Here is a 19164-nt window from a genome sequence, read left to right as displayed (position 1 = left end):
ATGACGTGAAAATAACTTTTCATTTTGAATCTAACAGTGTGGATGTAAAGGGAAGGAAAGATGAATTTATTGATCCTTGAGTTTTAGGTGATGAGAATATTGTTGTGAAAATAGATGCCTGGAAGGGCAGCTAGAAATATGGGAGTAGATTATGGGTGAAAAAACAGGTCTGGAAACTTGTTTTTGTGAGAGCCAGTGGGATAGAGAACATAGTATTTCTCTTTGAAGCATTCATTTTCTTTAGGAAAAAAAAAATAATCTGATGAATTTTTCCTTCTTAATCTTTTACAGCTCTTGCAAGTTTAGGATATGAAAAGAGCTGTGTGTTGTTCAATTGTGCAGCCTTAGCTAGCCAGATTGCAGCAGAACAGAACCTGGATAATGATGAAGGATTGAAAATCGCTGCTAAACATTATCAGGTATGCAGAACAGTAGTTACTACCTGTCAACATTGAGTTGGATTGAATTGAAAATCATTTGTGTTTAGGGTTTATAAATGTTTCTTTACATACAGATGCTTCCTTGAAAAATAATGTACTTTTTAATGAATTGATACATTTTTTTGAAGTCCTCAGATAAAAGAACGTACTTGTAAACCCAGCTCTGTTTCCTAACCGTTGTTCACCCAGCACCTAGCACAGTGCCTGGCACATAATAAAGGCTCAATAAATGTTGGGAGAAGAAATGATTGTTTGAGATAAAATCTTTGGCAAGTGCCTTTTAAATGCATGACCTCATTTAAAATATTTGGACATTATTTTTGCATAATATTTCTTAGTGAGACATAGTTAAAATTTCGCCAGTGTCACAAAAATTAAGGCCTCTTGGCAAGAAAATTTTACCTCCGAGACTTGTGAAGAGGTCATTGTTAAATGTGGTCAGATATGTAATGTTCTTAACTAAATGTAGGCTTTACATACAGTCAGTTACTAATAGGGCATCTTTTTTGGAGACAGTGTATTGTTGACTTAGCTTTTTTTGCTTCAGTTTAAGGAAAAATAAGTGATTATTGTGAAGTGGTAATCTATAATTATGTTTTCACGTTTTATATTGCTTTATCATTTACACAGTACGTTCATGTTCTCTTGCGCACTTGGTGATGGATGCTGCGTAATGTCATCCTCGTTTCCAGATGAGGGGACTAGAGGGCAGAACTGTTAATGCAGTGGTCCCATGGGGTTTCAGGCATTCTAAGTTTTAGGGAATCCCAAATGGTCCTTGCACTGTCTCTCATGGTTCTGAAGTTTGCTTTTCCACTGTTTAAGTTTAGGGGAGGTGAAGAATGCTGTTCTAAGAAAGTGAGAGGAAAATGTGCTTTAAGCACACAACATGCTCCCAGTTTTGGATGGGCGCAGATGACAATCCTGATGCAAATACCTTTCCTCTGTGAGGCTCTAAGTGGCAAGTTTTTTAAAATGTGAAAATTAAAATTTTATTTAGTTTTCTATTCATTGTAAACTCCAGTTGTTGGCATGTGAGATCTTAGAGGGCATCCTGAATTACTGAGGATACATTCCACTCTTACTCACAGCAAAGTCCCTAGTGTGAGAGAAAGAGATTCTAAGTCTCTTTCCAAGCCATTTGCTGCCAAGACACTCTGTGCCCTTGGGTAAGTGCTTTAATCTCTGTAGCTCTCCACTCCTTATTTGTGATCCGTGCGTTTGTAGTGTGTGATTCTGTTAGTTTACTGAGCGAGTCAGCTGATGACTCCTTGCAGACATTCATCTAGTTTTATGGTGCTTTCTGACTGCAGCAAATGTGATGTTCACTTCATTGCAGCTTAACCTTGAGTTAGCTCTGTGTAGCTTAACTCCATAAGCCACAGCTCCTTTTAATCCCAGATTGATGTCTTTCTTTTTCCCAGGGTCAGTTATTTCATAAAAGCAAAGTTATTTTAGTGTTAACCTCAGTGCAGTGCTTAGTTGTGTCTGACCTTGTGACCCCATGGCCTGCAACCCACCAGGCTCCTCTCTCTGTGGGATTCCCAGGCAAGATTTATGGGAGTGGGTAGCCATTTCCTTCTCTAGGGGATCTTCTGACCCAGGGATGGAACCCATGTCTCTTGTGCCTCCTGCATTGGCAGGTGGATTCTTTACCACTGTGCCACCTGGGAAGTGAAGCAAAATATAATTGAGAAGAAAAATCTGATGGGAAACGTTTTACCAGGGAGCTCTGAAAGCCAAATAAAAAAATCCTTAGCCATGGATTGACCTGTTCCCCAGAGGACTCGGTTTCATTACTCATTAATTATTTGAGAGATGAATTTGGGACCAAAGCAAGAATATTTTAGGACTAAAAGCATTTTAATAATATCCCTGCCTCTGTTCACATGTCGGATTTTGAGGAAGTATTTGCAAAAGTTGAATCAATTTGTCACATCAGTTTACTTTGTTGCTGTTGAATGTCTAATGCATGTTAAATCTTATTCTGTAGTGTTTTTAGAAAAAATATTGTTGGTAGGTGAGATGTCTCAGGTCTGTTTTTCATAATATAAGAATTTAAGTACGGTAACTTGAACTGAGTTAACATTTGAAGTGGGTTTGTGTGTAACAGTAGAAAATAGTCTTGCTGAGTTCTTACAGATTTTAATGAAATTCTCCTTTTCCTTCCTCTAGTTTGCTAGTGGTGCCTTTTTACACATTAAAGAGACCGTTTTATCTGCCTTGAATAGAGAGCCCACTGTGGACATATCTCCAGACACTGTTGGGACCCTTAGCCTTATCATGCTGGCCCAGGCCCAAGAAGTGTTTTTTTTAAAAGCCACAAGAGGTAATTCCACTTTGTTCTCCATTTTGTTGCTTGGGAAAAGAAGTTACAGGCTTTTAAAATAAGGCGATTGTAATATGCTCAATGTGGAACTTTTATCTTTGCATCTTTGACCCGTGGTTCATCGAAAAATTCCAACTTTCCTTTTCTGACCTGAAGGTGGTACAGACACACAACTCAGAATATAGGCTGTTTTTGAAGTCCTTTATGAAATGTATAGTTATCATCTTAAAATACTGAACCCTGGAGTAGTAGTTACATAGGTTTGTAACATCTAAAATTCATTCATTCATCAAATATTGTAATTATTGGGTACAGCTGTATGCTGTTCCCTGTGATAGGCTCTAGATGGAGTCAGCAGACAGAAAAGATTTCTGTTTTTAGGAAGCTTGCAGTTTATCGTGGGGGAGATGATAAACAAGAAATTAAGTAGCCAAGGTAATTTTCAGTTCAGTCCAGTTCAGTCGCTCAGTCGTGTCCGACTCTCCGCGACCCCATGAATCACAGCACACCAGGCCTCCCTGTCCATCACCAACTCCCGGAGTTCACTCAAACTCATGTCCACAGAGTCGGTGATGCCATCCAGCCATCTCATTCTCTGTCGTCCCCTTCTCCTCCCGCCCCCAACCTTTCCCAGCATCAGAGTCTTTTCCAGTGAGTCAACTCGTCGCATGAGGTGGCCAAAGTATTGGAGTTTCAGCTTTAGCATCAGTCCTTCCAATGAACACCCAGGATTGATCTCCTTTAGAATGGACTGGTTAGATCTCCTTGCAGTCCAAGGGACTCTGAAGAGTCTTCTCCAACACCACAGTTCAAAAGCATCCATTCTTCGGCGATCAGCTCTCTTCACAGTCCAACTCTCACATCCATACATGACCACTGGAAAAACCATAGTCTTGACTAGACGGACCTTTGTTGGCAAAGTAATGTCTACAAAGATCATGGCATCTAGTCCCATCACTTCATGGGAAATAGATGGAAAAACAGTGGAAACAGTTTCAGATTTTATTTTTTGGGCTCCAAAATCACTGCAGATGCTGATTGCAGCCATGAAATTAAAAGATGCTTACTCCTTGGAAGGAAAGTTATAACCAACCTTGATACTATATTAAAAAAAAAAGTAATTTTAGAGAGAGATAATTGCTATAAACAAAATAAGATGTGATGCTGACTGGTGTTCTGGCTGTGGGATAAGGATGTAGGGGGGTAGTCATGCTGTTCTTAGATTGTTCAGTCAAGAAGAATTTCCTTGAGGAGGTCTTGTTTAAACTAGACTTCAACTAACAAGGAGGAGCTATCCCAGCAGAGTCACTGGCCCTGTGAATGAGGGAATAAGGACACTTGTTCTAAGGCATGTAAGTGAGTATTGAACATGAGAGCAGTCCAGCAGGTGGAAGATAAATGAACTGGAAAAGTTTTTCTTTTAAAATAACAGCTTATGCTGAGATAGAATTCATGTACAACAACATTTACCCTTTTTACATATACATTTCATTAGTTTTTAACGTATTCAGAGTTTTGCAACCATCCCTAACTGTCTTATTTTAGAACATTCCCACCCCCAAAAGAAATGACACAGCTACTGTCAGTCACTCTCCACTCTTGTACCTTGGCTTCTGACAACTGCTCATTTATTCTAACTCTCTGGATCTGCCTATGGAATAATTAAGTTGTACACAGGAGACTCAGTTTCATCAGCAAGGATTTTGTAAGAGGAATATATAAACTTGTGATCTCAATGTCTTCACTGAGTTACCATGACATACCAGATTATATTTATTTTCATTGAAATGATCAATTTAATATTTTATTCCAGATAAAATGAAAGATGCCATCATAGCTAAATTGGCTAATCAGGCTGCAGATTATTTTGGTGATGCTTTTAAACAATGTCAATACAAAGATACTCTCCCCAAGGTCAGTTATTGTTTTTTGTAAATACTTGGTTGTTTTGCATGTGGAACTATTCGGACATTTTTGTGTCTTAAGCAAGTTGAAAATTACGATTTCTAAAGAAATTTGAAATTTAAGGGGAGGCATTTGAACAATATGTTTGTAGAAATAGTTTTTAATTTAAGATGCATGACACTTTCTCTTTCATATTTAGTGAATGCTTTTGCTTCTGTTCTTTACTAAATTTATTTTTCCAAGCTAAAACTCTTTCTGGAAAATTGTGAATACCTGTCTCCAGTATTTTTATCAGATGAGGGCATTGTTTTGAATCATTGGTCCTTTGGTACAGCATGATACTTGAGCATGTTGATTATTCACTCTTTTAATTATTGTCCTGTTTTCTTAAAGATGAATCTTAAAGCACACAAACAGACATAAAGACAAAAGGAAAAGGAAACTTAACAAATTCACCCCGTACTTTGATTAGAATTGAGTTTGCCAACAGGGACAGAGAATTGGGCTGCTGTTGTACAGCTCAGGAAAACCGCCGTCTAAAACCTCGTGTCACAGGAAGTATTAATTGTTTTAATGTTAACCTTTCTGAAGTAGCATTTGAAGAGACTAGTCAGTGATGAGCATTTGTAAATGATAAAGCAGATGATTAGACTGAGAAGTAAATTCAGTTTGCTTAAAAACAGAAGCTTACAGATTGAAATGTCGTAAGAGTCAACTGCTCTCTTTCAGAAATGTTCAAGGAATTCATTTTGTCTGTATGCTAGCAAATGGTATTTGTTACATGCTTTTTATTTTAGGGAAAATGATTTATAAGTTGTTCAGGAATCTTTATAAATTATGAAATTGCAGACAATTTTGTGGCAAAATAAAAAAGCATGAACGTGCATCAACACATGAGTGTTGAGCATGAGCAGAATATGAGCACCAAGGAATTTGAAGTGTGCTGGAGATGTAAGATTCACCAAGAGATCAGTAGAGGAATTTGCCTAGGACTCTTGGGTAGTAATAGTGTTGCTGTTAAGAGACTTGGGATCTCCTCTCACCTTTTCTTCATCTGAAAGACCTCATGATCAACTGCACAGTGTACTGTTAAATCCTGTGGGGCCTTTAGTTCAGTCCTGTCCTGGCGAGAAGACACTGTCACCTACAAAGACTTGGAAACTACCTCTGCACCACTCCTGGTATTCCTTGAAAAATCTCCTGTTTAAGTACTCAGTTGCTCCAGACTTAACCTTGAGAACTGGCATGAGTGCAGTTTGAGATTTTAGATGTCTTTTATTTTTGCCTTTTGACTAATAAAGCTCATCAGGTATTTTCATATTCTAGTTATAAAACTGGAATATCTGCAAGTAGTGACCCAGGAAGCTAGGAAATTATTCACTGGGAGACAGGAAAGCAAACAAGGTAGTAATTCAGTTTTCATTTCTCTTATTATTATTTTTTTTGTCTAGACAGTAATTGTCTAGTATTAAATGGCATGTACTTCCTAAAAACATTGAGCTTATAGGGTAGGATTTGATATTTTGGAAGACCCTCTACTGCTTTTTTGGTTCATGTTTTTGGATCTTCTAAAATCAGTTTTGGCTGGAACTTCTTTCAAAACAAATTAGGGCAAAGTAACACTTTATCATTTTAGTTATTAGCTCAGTGCATTTGTCTGTCTGCTATGTGTTTTTGAGTGACTGGTATTGAAACGTTAGTCTTTATGTGGTGTTGAGTAATTTTTATATGGCTGAAAATTATTGTTATTAAAAGTCTCTTAGATTGTGAATTTAAGTGGGAACTTACTTCACTGTCTTTTGTCTTTTAAACATGATGAAACAGTCAGCTATAGAGCAGTTTCATTAGTATATGTGAGTAATGGTGTCTTAGTTAACTGAGAGCTGGGTAAGGGCTCACAAGAAAGCTGCTAAAGCCCTGTGCTTGATGTTCCTCTGTGAATGTCCATTCTACTTCTCTTTCTAATGCATGCTTTCCTTTTTTCTTTGTAAACAAAATGTTGACTTCATGGCTTAAAGAAAATTGTGAAAACCTAAATTGGCTACATTTAACTGTTAAAAAACCCAATTGTTAATTCTAATTGGAAGAAAAAAAAACCCTGTATTCATTGAATCCAGTCCACGCAAAATCATGTGGTCTTCTCTGTTTACGCCTAATGACTAACCTACCTCTAAACAATTAATGGGGTGATTCTAATTTCTGTCTCCTTTTCCTTTTTCTTCCTGCATCCCATGTTGTCTGTGGTGGTTTGTGTGGTTGGACTCTCCCTGGTCAGTATTTTTATTTCCAGGAGGTGTTCCCTGTCTTGGCTGCAAAGCACTGTATCATGCAGGCCTATGCTGAGTACCACCAGTCTGTCCTGGCAAAACAGCAGAAGAAATTTGGAGAAGAGATTGCACGGCTACAGGTGAGTTTCTTAGAATAAGTATTTAAGTCACTTGAATACTTGGATTTCCTTTTTCTTCTTTTTTTTAGTGAGATTCCAGCGTTTGCTCATAAAAAGCTTTCCCACTCATTTCACCTGTCTGTGAAGATGGGTGATTGTTTTTATTTTTTAGGCTATGAAGGAAATGGCAACCCACTCCAGTGTTCTTGCCTGGGAAATCCCATGGACAGAGGAGCCTGGTGGGCTGCAGAACATTGCATCACAAAGAGTCTGATGTGACAAAGCAACTGAGCACAGCACAGCATACCTACTCTGCTTTTTGAAGTTTCCTATTTTATCTAAAAATTTCACGTTAACTTTACATTCAGTTCTCTTTTATTTACTCATGCTTATTTTAGTATAAAATACTCTAAATTAATTTTCATGCTCCAGAAAGGATGTGGAGTGCTTAACTTATGGCATAGCTTTGGTCTATATTGGGTCATACAATTCCATAGTTTTAGAAGGACAGTGGTAATCTATATAAATAGATCTTGTAATCAGCAGACTGCCTTCTATGCTGTTGTATCTGCCCTAGGTGTGTGAGTAACTTGCTATGACATCTGGGGCAGCTTTGCAGCAGGGGTGAGCGCTGTTATATGAATTGTTTGTATTTTGAGAGTTGGTCAGCAGATGGTAGGAAGAGGACTGTTAAGGAAATTTAAGTATGGACTAGTATTAGAAGATACAATGCAAATCTTACTTAGGAAGTTCAGTGTAATTAGTCTTTTAATGGAAGAGAAACCCAAGTTTTATTAAAAAAAAAAAAAATATGTGCTTGTATTATACTCCACACTGACAAAATCACAGAAGGACACACTCAGATTATCAAACATTTATTTGTCCAGGGATTCACTTTGCTTGTAGTAACTTAGCATCATGAAAACATATGCTTCTGAGAAAGGGGTTTCTCGGGAAAGTGTTTTTCAGAGTAGCGTATTTAAAGTATCAGGAGTATCGACTGAAAGAAAAGCACACAGCATAAGAGTTGGCATGTAAGTTTTATTCAGGGACGTTACTGAGGACGGTGGCCTGGGAGACGGCCTCTCAGTAGCTCCGAGGAACCTTTCTGAAGAGGTAGGGGAGAAACCAGCTCATACTTGATTTTGATGAGAGAATGCCTCCAGTCAAGCATACCTTTCAGTAAAAGATTACTGCTAGTCACAAAGAACAGATATCCCAGGTTAATGATGTTAGTGCTTTTCTGTGTATGGGAAGATACAGGAATCTGGACTCATTAAAATTCTTCCTGAGATATACATCTGTCTAAGGGGCCTGTTTTTCCAGAGCGTGAAGAGTGCCTCATCTTGTTTTTCATCCTGAGTTCCTCTCTCAGGGTCCACTGTTGCTCAGCTAGATGGTAAACTGGTCTTTGTTTTACAGAAGTGTAGCTTTTTTATTTGGGGGGAATTCTGGAACTTTCTTATTCAAATGAGTATTCTCTGTAAACCAGTTATACAAGATCTCCTTTTGAAATTTTAATCTAATTTTTAAAACATCTTTGGAAAAAGGAAGCTATTTCAAATTCACATAGGAGATAAAGACTTCTTTCACTTTTAGACACTTTTTTCAGCTATACACCTGAAGAGTATATAGCTTCAATTACACAGCTTTAGTCAGCAGAGACATTACTTTGCCAACAAAGGTCCGTCTAGTCAAGGCTGTGGTTTTTCCCGTGGTCATGTATGGATGTGAGAGTTGGACTGTGAAGAAAGCTGATCGCCGAAGAATGGATGCTTTTGAACTGTGGTGCTGGAGAAGACTCCTGAGAGTCCCTTGGACTGCAAGGAGATCCAACCAGTCCATTCTGAAGGAGATCAATCCTGGGTGTTCATTGGAAGGACTGATGCTAAAGCTGAAACTGCAATCCTTTGGCCACCTCATGCAATGAGTTGACTCACTGGAAAAGACTCTGATGCTGAGAGTGATTGGGGGCAGGAGGAGAGGGGACAACAGAGAATGAGATGGCTGGATGGCATCACCGACTCGATGGACATGAGTTTGAGTGAACTCCGGGAGTTGGTGATGGACAGGGAGGCCTGGCGTGCTGTGATTCATGGGGTCGCAGAGAGTCGGACGAGACTGAACTGACTGACTGACTGACTGAGTCATAGGTCAGAAGTTAGCAACATGAATACTTACTGATTCATGTCTCCAGGGGCTGTTCCTCTTTCCATTAGTCATGAGATTTTTTTTTTTTTTACTTGATTTGAGCTCAGACATAGGCAAAGAGAAAAAAACAGACAAAAACGATGAACAGTAAGTCATATTCTCTGCAGTCTTTTGCTCAGAATGCCCCAGGTACCTGATGGTCGCACCACTCGTTCAGTTTTGCAGTCATTGTTAACAGTAATGGGGGAAAGCTTGTTAGTCATGAGCAAGCCAGAAATAAAAAACAAAATCACAGGACTCAGGAATATCACAGGAATAGGTAAGATAGCAAAGGGAAAATTGCTGTGGGTGATTCACTTCTGGGGCCAAGACAAATTGTACCTGGGCTTACACAGCTCATGAAGTGCGCTTCTTGGACAATGTAGTTCATTAGGCTCCAGGAGGTGGGTGGACTTGATCATCCCGGTGAGTCTCTAAAGCTGCTGCTGCTGCTGCTAAGTCACTTCAGTCGTGTCTGACTCTGTGTGACCCCATAGACGGAAGCCCACCAGGCTCCCCCGTCCCTGGGATTCTCCAGGCAAGAACACTGGAGTGGGTTGCCATTTCCTTCTTCAATGTGTGAAAGTGAAAAGTGAAAGTGAAGTCACTCAGTCGTGTTCGACCCATAGCGACCCCACGGACTGCAGCCTTCCAGGCTCCTCTATCCATGGGATTTTCTAGGCAAGAGTACTGGAGTGGCTTGCCATTGCCTTCTCCGTCTCTAAAGCTACCAAGGCTCAATTTTTAAAAAGACATAAAAATACAGTTTACCCTTGAACAACACAGATTTGAACTGTCCAAGTCAACTTATATGCAGGTGTGTTTCAATGAATAAATATTCGGCTCTCCATACTGGCAGCTTCTGAATTTGTGGAGTCAACCAACTGCTCTTCGTGTACTATGTTTAATCTGCAGACACAGAATCTGTAGGTATGGAGGGCCAGCTGTAGGACTTGAGCATTCAGATTTTAGTGCCTGTGAGGAGTCCTGGAACCAATCCCCCACAGATACTGAGGGATGCCTCTATATAGATATAAAATTGTGCCTCAGATAAAATGGATACATACCAGATACTTATTTATTTCATTAATGAGGAGTCTAATAAGATGATAAACCTGATTTTATGAAAGTATTGCTTTTTCTTTGTTAGATACTAGTTGTAGGTATTAAGGAGAGTGTCCTCATTAGATACGTGCTGAGATATTTAGGGATGAAGGGTTGTGATGTCTGAACTTCAGTTTCAAATAGTTATGTAAAAAGAAAAGGTCTGTGTTTGTGTGCGAAAGAGAGCAAATATGACAAAATTGGTAACAGTTGTTAAACTTACCAGAGGAGGTGTTTTTTCTCAGTTGTTCTGTTCTTTTAATTTTTCTGTGAACTTGAACATTTTCAATATAAGAATTGGGGGAAAACAGGCATACACTTAGCCGATCTCTACCTTTTCCCTTCTGTTGTATTCCCTACAGCCTTTTCCCCCATTGCCTCATAAGTAATTTTCATTTATTTCTTGTTTAATCCTTTCAATGTTGTTTTTTTAATTCTCTTTGAAAATTTAAGCAGATATGTACACACATGCATGCACACAGTGCACATTCTTAACTCTCTGGTTCTTTATATAAGAGATCATATGCCATGGGTGGCACATTGGTAAAGAATCCACCTGCCAGTGCAGGAGACACGAGAATTGCGGGTTGGATCTCTGGGTTGGGAAGATCCCTTGGAGTAGGAAATGCCAATCCACTCCAGTATTCTTGCCTGGGAAGTCCCGTGGACCGAGGAGCCTGGCGGGCTGCAGTCCTTAGGGTTGTAAAGAGTCAGACCTGACTGAGCAGCTGAGCACACACAGGCTGTGTATAGTGTTGTGTGTCTTATTTTTCTCGTATAGCATATTGAAAACCTCTCCATTTTATCCAGCAGCAAAGAGACCTTTCTCATTTCTCTTCAGAGCTGCATTGTACTTCATTATATAAAGCACATGTTGTTGCTGGGTACTTGCGTGTTTCCAAGATTTGTTATTACAAACCACACTGCAGTGATTAATTATGTGAATGTGGCATTTTGTATTTCAGTAGTTGTCTTAGCTCAGGCTTCCATAACAAAATACCATAGACTGGGTGGTTTAAACAACAGAAATTTATTTTCTCATAGTTCAGGAGGCTGGAATTCTGAGGGTGTCAGGATAGTGGGCTTACATACTGCTATCCTGGCTTCTTGCTGTGTACTTTTATGGTAGGGAGAGACAGCCTGCTTTCAAGTGTCTCTTCTTACAAGGGCACTAATCCTTTCACGAGAGCCTCACCCTCGTGACTTCTCCATGATCTCCCGAAGGCCCCATGTCCAAGTACCATCTCTTGGAAAGTTAGAGCATCAACATACAAATTTTGAGGGGGTGGGGGTGGGGACACAGTTCAGTCCATTTCAGCAGGTATATCTTAAATTCCTGGAAATGGGATTGCTGATATCAGAGTATAAGTACATCTGTAATTCATTGTTTATTATATTCAGTTCTTGGATCTTTGATCCACTTGGAGTTTATCCTGATAGGTAATGTGAAGGATGGATCCAATTTTTATTTTTTCAAATGACTACTCAGTTGTCTTCAGATCATTTACTGCAATGACTTTCTTTACCCCACTGCATTGAGATTTTGACTTTATCACTTACTAAATCCTTTGTATGTATTTGGGTCTATTTTTATTCCGCTACATTGGCCCGTTTTATCTGTTTATGTTCCAGCTAGTGATGGACAGGGAGTCCTGGCGTGCTGTGATTCATGGGGTCGCAAAGAGTCGGACATGACTGAGTGACTGAACTGAACTGAACAGATACCATTTGAATGATTGACAGTTTAGACTGTTTTAATACCTAATTGGTAGTGAATCATCTCTCATTCCCTGAATTTTCTTGATTGTTCCTGCTTATGCATCTGTATGAATTTTATTTAAGTATTATGGAAAGCTTCAAACCTATATATAAAAATAAGAATCATCAAGTATCTATTACCCAGTTTCAGTGATTATCAATATTTTCTCTGTGTCTCATCTGTTCCCCCTTCCTCTTATTTTTTTGATGTATTTACGGCTATCTCACGTATCATTTCATCCTTAAGTTACTTCAGTATATGCTTCTAATAGGTAAGACTTAAAAAAATTAAAACCACAATGTCATCCTATCTACTCCAGTTAGTACCAGTTCGTAAGCTAGTAACCTAATATTACCCAAACCTAGTTTAGTTTTCTTTGATTTTTTTCTAAAACGTGCTTTTATAGTTTGTTCAAATAAGGATTCATGTACAGTCCTCACGTTGCATGTGGTTGATCCGTCTGTTGAATTTTCAGTCTGTAATGGCCTCTGCTCCCCAACTGCTGTGGAGAATTGTCTGTGCATTTTCCTGTTTTGTGTGTTTCTTACAGTGGTTTCTGTGATACCTGTTATCCCTTTCATGTTCTTTGCATAAATATTCGTCTTTCTTTTCTTAAATGATTTCATATTTGTCTTCACTGAGTTCTTCGGGTCTCGTTTCACATTCTGTTGCTTTCAGAATATCATCCACTGTCACCTGAGTATTAACCTGCTGTTATCTTGCTATCTGAATATCATCTCTTCATATTTTGTGTCTTTTGGTACTGTGATTGCATCCTTACATCTTTTAGCTTATTTTATCTTTTTTAGTTGGCAGTGTTCTTTCGTCTGTCGCAACATTTCGTTTTCTTTTTTCTTTTGGCTGTGCTGCATGGCTTGCGCGATCTTAGTTCCCTGACCAGGGATTGAACCTGGGGCCACAGCAGTGAAAGTGCAGCGTCCTAACCACTGGATGGCCAGTGTTTCCCTGTGGCAACATTTTCTTTGGTGAATTTTCGTTATCTGTTGAAAAGTTACACTGCTCATTTTCACCTTTTTCCTTGTGGTTTCTTTGTGTTGAGGCAGATGGAATGCTTTTTGACTTACTTGTGTTTGAATGAGCTTGATTTTAGTTGAAGAGGTTCCTGGGTCGGGGGAACACGGGGTATCTTTCCAAGCCTTCTTGTGTAGGGCCCTTCCCCTCTGGTTCGCAAAGCCTGGTGTAGGAAGGATTCCACTTTTGTGCCTATATTTCCTCGACTTCTGCACAGCCTTTGCTTTTCCAGGTGATTTGTCTGCAGCGACAGTTTGTATTTTGTGGGTGTTTTCTGAGTGCTCATCCCTTTTCCTCCTGCCCACTTTTCTGCCCTCTTTTCTGCTTACCCAGTATCCCTGCTCTTGTCGTTATCTTCCTTCTTGGGACGAGGTCCCTCAGTATTCCATTTTTCCTTTGACCCTTGTGTGGCTCCAGGAGGCCATTTGGCTTTCCCTTTATCATCAGCTGGCAGCTGTCACCTCATTGCATTTCATTGTTTTCAGATTTGCTTAACTAAGCACTTTCCCCTCAGGGTGGGCCCTTAGCCTTCCCTTGTTTCTCCTGCTCTGTTCAGCATTTCTTTTGCTCCTGCTACCTACGTATTTTGCTATCTAGGAGAGTGTTCACATTTACAAGTCAGATTTGATGTGCACATTTAAAACGTCGTTTAAATTTGTATGTTTTCCCATCTCCTGCTGCTGCTACTGCTGCTAAGTCACTTCAGTCGTGTCCGATGCTGTGTGACCCCATAGACGGAAGCCTACCAGGCTCCCCCTTCCCTGGGATTTTCCAGGCAAGAACACTGGAGTGGGTTGCCATTTCCTTCTGCAGTGTGTGAAAGGGAAAAGTGAAAGTGAAGTTGCTCGGTCGTGTCCGACCCTTAGCGACCCCACGGACTGCAGCCTACCAGGCTCCTTCATCCATGGGGTTTTCTAGGCAAGAGTACTGGAGTGGCTTGTCATTCCCATCTCCTAGTTTACACTAACGATGTAGCTTTTGTTTGTTTTGATTATCTTTATTTCTTTTTCATATTAATCTTGCACAAATATTTTAAAATATCTGTTTTTCTTTCCATTGCTAGTAACTGAATTATATTTTTTGGTTATCTTTTCAGATTGGTGGTGGTTTATCTGCATTTTCTATGTTGATTTTGTATCTAAACTACCTCTTAGAATAGTCGGTTTTTTAAGATTTTTCTGGTATGCAAATAAATATATCACCTGTAAATAATAAATTGTTCCTTTTCTTTTCTAAATTTTAAACCTCTAATTTCATTGTTTTGTCTGGTTATTTTTACATGGTCAGTGTTCATTATGATACTGGTGATCTTTGTTTTATTTCAACTCTAGGAATATTTTATTTTTCTGCTAAGCATGATATCAGCGCTGAGGGTTAAGATTTTAACGTATTAAGGAACTGGATATTTATTTTTATTTTACTAAGATTTAAGAAATGTCAAGAGTGAATATTTTATCAAACGCTTTTGCAGCATCTATGAGATAATTTGATTTTTTAAAACTTAAATTTATTATTTGGAGAATTATATAAATAGGTTTTCTAACATTAAGCCATCCTTATAATCTTGTAATTTTGGTGTTTTTACTTTCTCTTTTGGTGTTTTTGCTTAATGTCTTCATGTGGTCACTACAAATGTTCTTTATAAGCCTGAGACTATTATGTATTCTCTAATTGTGGAGTCCAGGGTTCTCCATGTCTGGTAAATCAAACTCATTAATTGTGTTGTTCAGAACTTCTGTAATCTTAAACATTTCTGGTTTACTTGGTCTGTTTATTGCTGAGACAAAGAGTGTTAAAATCATCCACTCTAATGATAATAAAATGGATAGATTTATTAGTTTTTTATTATAATTGTTTATATAGATAAAGGCTTTCAAATAAAACATTTGTGAAGTTTATATCTTTCTTGGAAACTGTCGGATGTTAAACATTATATTACTGAATTTATCCTCAATAGCTTTTGACTTGATTATCTATTTTATTTCGTGAGGCCTAAATTTATGTAAGGCTTATGTTCGTCTCTTGTATCACGAGGGCAACTTCTAAAGAAAAAATTCCGATTGTTGCTGACATGACATACTTCCTTGTTTTCCTGTGTTGCAGAGTTTTTTTCTGACCCACCATTTTCATCCCTTTGAGGTTTCTGCCTTCACGTGGGGGTGGGGCGGTGAAGGGGATGTTTCTTTCTACTTTGCTGTCTTAGGTAGTTTCAAGACCCCTGTCTTAAGCCTCCCTGGGGGATTTTAATGCATTTTAATTGCTAGTCCTTTGGATACAGAAATAGCCAACAGCCAGAGACAACTTTCAGTTTATAGTTTTGATAGTCAGTTTATAGTTTTGATTTCTTTTACTCTCTTGGTAATTCATTCATGTCTTAGAGGGGTGTCTGCTATGTATTCTTCACTTTTGATATTTTGGTATTTGATAAGAGAATTGCTAGGTTGTTCTGCTGATTACAGTGCTAGTAATGCTAGTCTTTTAAAGATTTTTTTAAAAAAACCAAAGCTTGGATATTTGTTGGGAAAAAAAGAAAACTTTTTTTTTCTCTTTTTTAACATTTTCTTGCTAGCATGCAGCAGAATTGATAAAAACAGTGGCATCTCGCTATGATGAATATGTCAATGTGAAGGAATTTTCTGACAAAATCAACCGTGCCCTTACTGCAGCAAAGAAGGATAATGACTTCATCTATCACGATCGAGTTCCAGACCTTAAAGATCTAGACCCTATTGGCAAAGCCACACTTGTGAAATCTACTCCAGTCAATGTACCCATCAGCCAGAAATTCACTGGTATGTCAGCTATTCAGAGGCACTTTAGTGTTATTTATTTTTTCTCCAGTTTAATCTATTTTTTTGTAGTGAAAATCACATAGTTGCAATTGTATGCTTTGAATATAATTTTATTCATGTTCAAAATGAATTTTATTCATGTTAACAGTGAAATTTTAAGATGGACAGTAAATGGTGGTAAAGCATAAAGTGTACAACAGAGTCAGAAAACTTGAAACCGAGTAATTATAAAGACTTAAATGAGCACTTGTCTTTTTGTTAACATTTGTTATTTAAGATTCTGGTATTAAAAATAAACATATATAAGTGTGACTTTAAACATATAAGATTCTGGAGTCGTGGTTGTATCAGATAAATAAATGTCATAATATCTTTGACTATTGTAGGTCTATGCAATATATGGTAGCCTCCAGCTGAGACCCCAGGGATCTAATATTTCAGAGTTATTGGATGGTTATTTTAGAGTTGGCCATCTGTATCTGTGGTTCCACAACCATGAATTCAAAGCAACTGCTGACTGAAAATATTCACAGAAAAAATTTCCGGAAAGTTCCAAAAAGAGCAAAACTTGAATTTGCAGTACTCTGGCAACTGTTCACATAGCATTTACATTGTATTAAGTATTATAAATAAGCTAGAAATGATTTAAAGTGTTTGAGAGAATACGTGTAAGTTATATGCAAACACTGTGCCATTTTATGTAAGATATTTGAGCATCCTTGAAGTTTGGGGTCCACTGAGGGTCCTGGAACCAGTCCCCTGAGGATACCATGGGACTGTTGTACTTACTTCTGTTTAATAAGCTCAAAGTGTTTACCATGTGCCAGAAACTCTTTTAAGCACTTTAAAATATTAGTTCATTTACTTCTCACAGCAGCTACGTGAGGTGGGTGTGGTTATTATCCCTATTTGACTGCTGAGTATACTGATGCAGAGTGGTGAAGTCATTTGCTCAAGGTTGCAGAGCCAGGAAGTGGTAGAGCTGGAAACCATGGTACTATGGTCAGTTTTATCAGTGAATGAGTATTGTTTTCTCTTGTGTAGATCTTCTTCACCAAAGATCCCTTAAACTTAATGATAAACACATCTTTAAGAAAATTAAGTTCAGGGGAAAAGCCTTCATTATCATTGCCCGTGAATACAGTGTTCTAAAAATTCTCTTTATCATTGTCCTTCCAATAGATTTAGTTTTGTTCTTTAAATGTTTGAAGACTTTTAATGTGAATATTGGGAAGGAGATATGAATAGTCACTTTACAGTTTGAGTTTTCATCTTAAAATTTTGTTGAAATTGATTCCTCATTTTAGATCTGTTTGAGAAGATGGTTCCTGTGTCAGTCCAGCAGTCTTTGGCTGCCTATAATCAGAGGAAAGCTGATTTAGTTAACAGATCAATTGCTCAGATGAGGGAAGCCACCACTTTGGCAAATGGGTAAGTAGGGCATAACTTTCATAAATTTATCTAAATTTCTGATGTTTCCTGATGGATTATTTATGAACATTGTACTTTTCTGAGCTTAGAACTGAATGTTAAGGATATTTGAAATAGCAAATATAGACACACACACATTTCTTGGGGATACTATATTTACTGAGCCCCAACAACAAAGCAGATATAACTGGAAGAAATTTATTTATTTATTTATTTTTGGAAGAAATTTAATTACTGAAACAAAGTGAAAATATGTGGCCACTGATTTGTATTTTGGGGATATTGAGGGAAATGGGAAGTAGAAATGAACTTTTAAAGTTCAGATACATGTACATTCAGTATTCTGAACAAGTTCTTGTTTTTGGAGGATTGAAGACAAAATAATTTATCGTTTTAAAAAATATATTAAGTATAATTTTACACAACAAAATAAATCCATTTTAAGTGTATAGTTCTTTTTTGATAAGTCTGTGTGGCCATGTTACTACCCATCATGATCAAGATAGAGAACATTTCTATCACCTGAGAAAAATTCCCTCATGCCTTTCCATTCAGGGTCTTTTCCTTCACCCTCTTAGCCACTTCTGATCTGCTCCCTGTCACCATAGGTTAGTTTTACCTTTTATATAATTTTAATATAAATGTAATCATTATAGTGTGTGCAATATGTAGATTTTACAGTGTGATAGTACATTGCATTGAGAAGGCAATGGCAAGCCACTCCAGTACTCTTGCCTAGAAAATCCCATGGATGGAGGAGCCTGGTAGGCTGCAGTCTGTGGGGTCACTAAGGGTCAGACACGACTGAGCGACTTGACTTTCACTTTTCACTTTCACACATTGGAGAAGGAAATGGCAACCCACTCCAGTGTCCTTGCCGGGAGAATCCCAAGGACGGGGGAGCCTGGTGGGCTTCCGTCTATGGGGTCATACAGAGTCGGACACGACTGAAGTGACTTAGCAGCAGCAACAGTACATTGCATATATATAGTATGCTATATGCAGTGTATGGTATTGTTATAGTAATGTATCATGTATGCTACAGCATGTAACAGTATATATTAAAAATGTCTTGGGCTTCTTTCACCTGGCATAATCATGATATATGTATCAGTTTGATCCTTTTTATTGCTTAGCAGTATTCTTTTTTATGGTCAAATAGTTTGTTACGTTTACCTACTGATGGACATTTTGGTTGTTACGAACATTGAGGTACACATCTTCGTGTGGACATGTTTTATTTCTCATGAGCGAATAACCTAGGATATAGTTGGTTAGTGTATGTTTACTTCACGTGAAATGGCCACATGGTTTTCCAGAGTCACTGTTCCTACGCTGTTTGAGAAGTGCACTTTCTTGGCACATTGTCAGAACTTAACATTGTCAGTCGCTCTGATTTTAGCTATTTTAGTGTATATGTAGCAGTGTCTCATTGTCGTTTAGTTTGCATTCCCCCGATGACTAATGATGTTGAGCAACTCTTCATGTGCTTATTAGCCCTTCATGTCTTTCGTGAAGTGTTGAAATCTATTGCTCATTTTTCTTCTTAATAATCTTTAAAGAGTTCTTTAAATAATCTAGAGGTAAATATTCTAGAGGTAAATCTTTTGTCAGATATGTTACTGAGGTTTTTTTTCCCCTAGTCTTGTTTGCTTTTTCATGTTTTTAATTTTGATGAATGAATGAGTTTTGACCTCATTATTCTTTTTCCAGCAGGAAGGCAGCGTAAGTTTACCTTAGTATTCCTCCCATTATGTAAATGAAATAATTGAATAATAGTTATTGTGCCACAAAAC

At 38.1% G+C, this 19164-nt stretch overlaps 1 protein-coding gene across 2 annotated transcripts in view; it reads left to right on the top strand.

Annotated features, from left to right (window-relative positions):
* Positions 1-19164, top strand: part of PDCD6IP (programmed cell death 6 interacting protein) — a 69915-nt gene that overhangs the window by 25248 nt on the left and 25503 nt on the right. The window contains exons 4-9 of one of the 2 annotated variants that reach the window (XM_055414696.2): positions 292-419; positions 2616-2769; positions 4583-4683; positions 6965-7081; positions 15715-15937; positions 17245-17368. In XM_055414696.2, the coding sequence (XP_055270671.1) occupies positions 292-419; positions 2616-2769; positions 4583-4683; positions 6965-7081; positions 15715-15937; positions 17245-17368 (847 nt within the window). Of the gene's footprint in view, positions 1-291; positions 420-2615; positions 2770-4582; positions 4684-6949; positions 7082-15714; positions 15938-17244; positions 17369-19164 lie in introns of both variants that reach the window. The other variant, XM_055414695.2, reaches the window with a different exon arrangement.

The sequence above is a fragment of the Moschus berezovskii genome, chromosome 24, assembly GCF_049115385.1.
Source record: "Moschus berezovskii isolate FMDL1 chromosome 24, NW_MosBer_1.0, whole genome shotgun sequence".
Taxonomy (NCBI): Eukaryota; Metazoa; Chordata; class Mammalia; order Artiodactyla; family Moschidae; genus Moschus; species Moschus berezovskii.
Note: the sequence above shows the minus strand (reverse complement) of the source record. Positions and strands in the feature narration are given on the sequence as shown.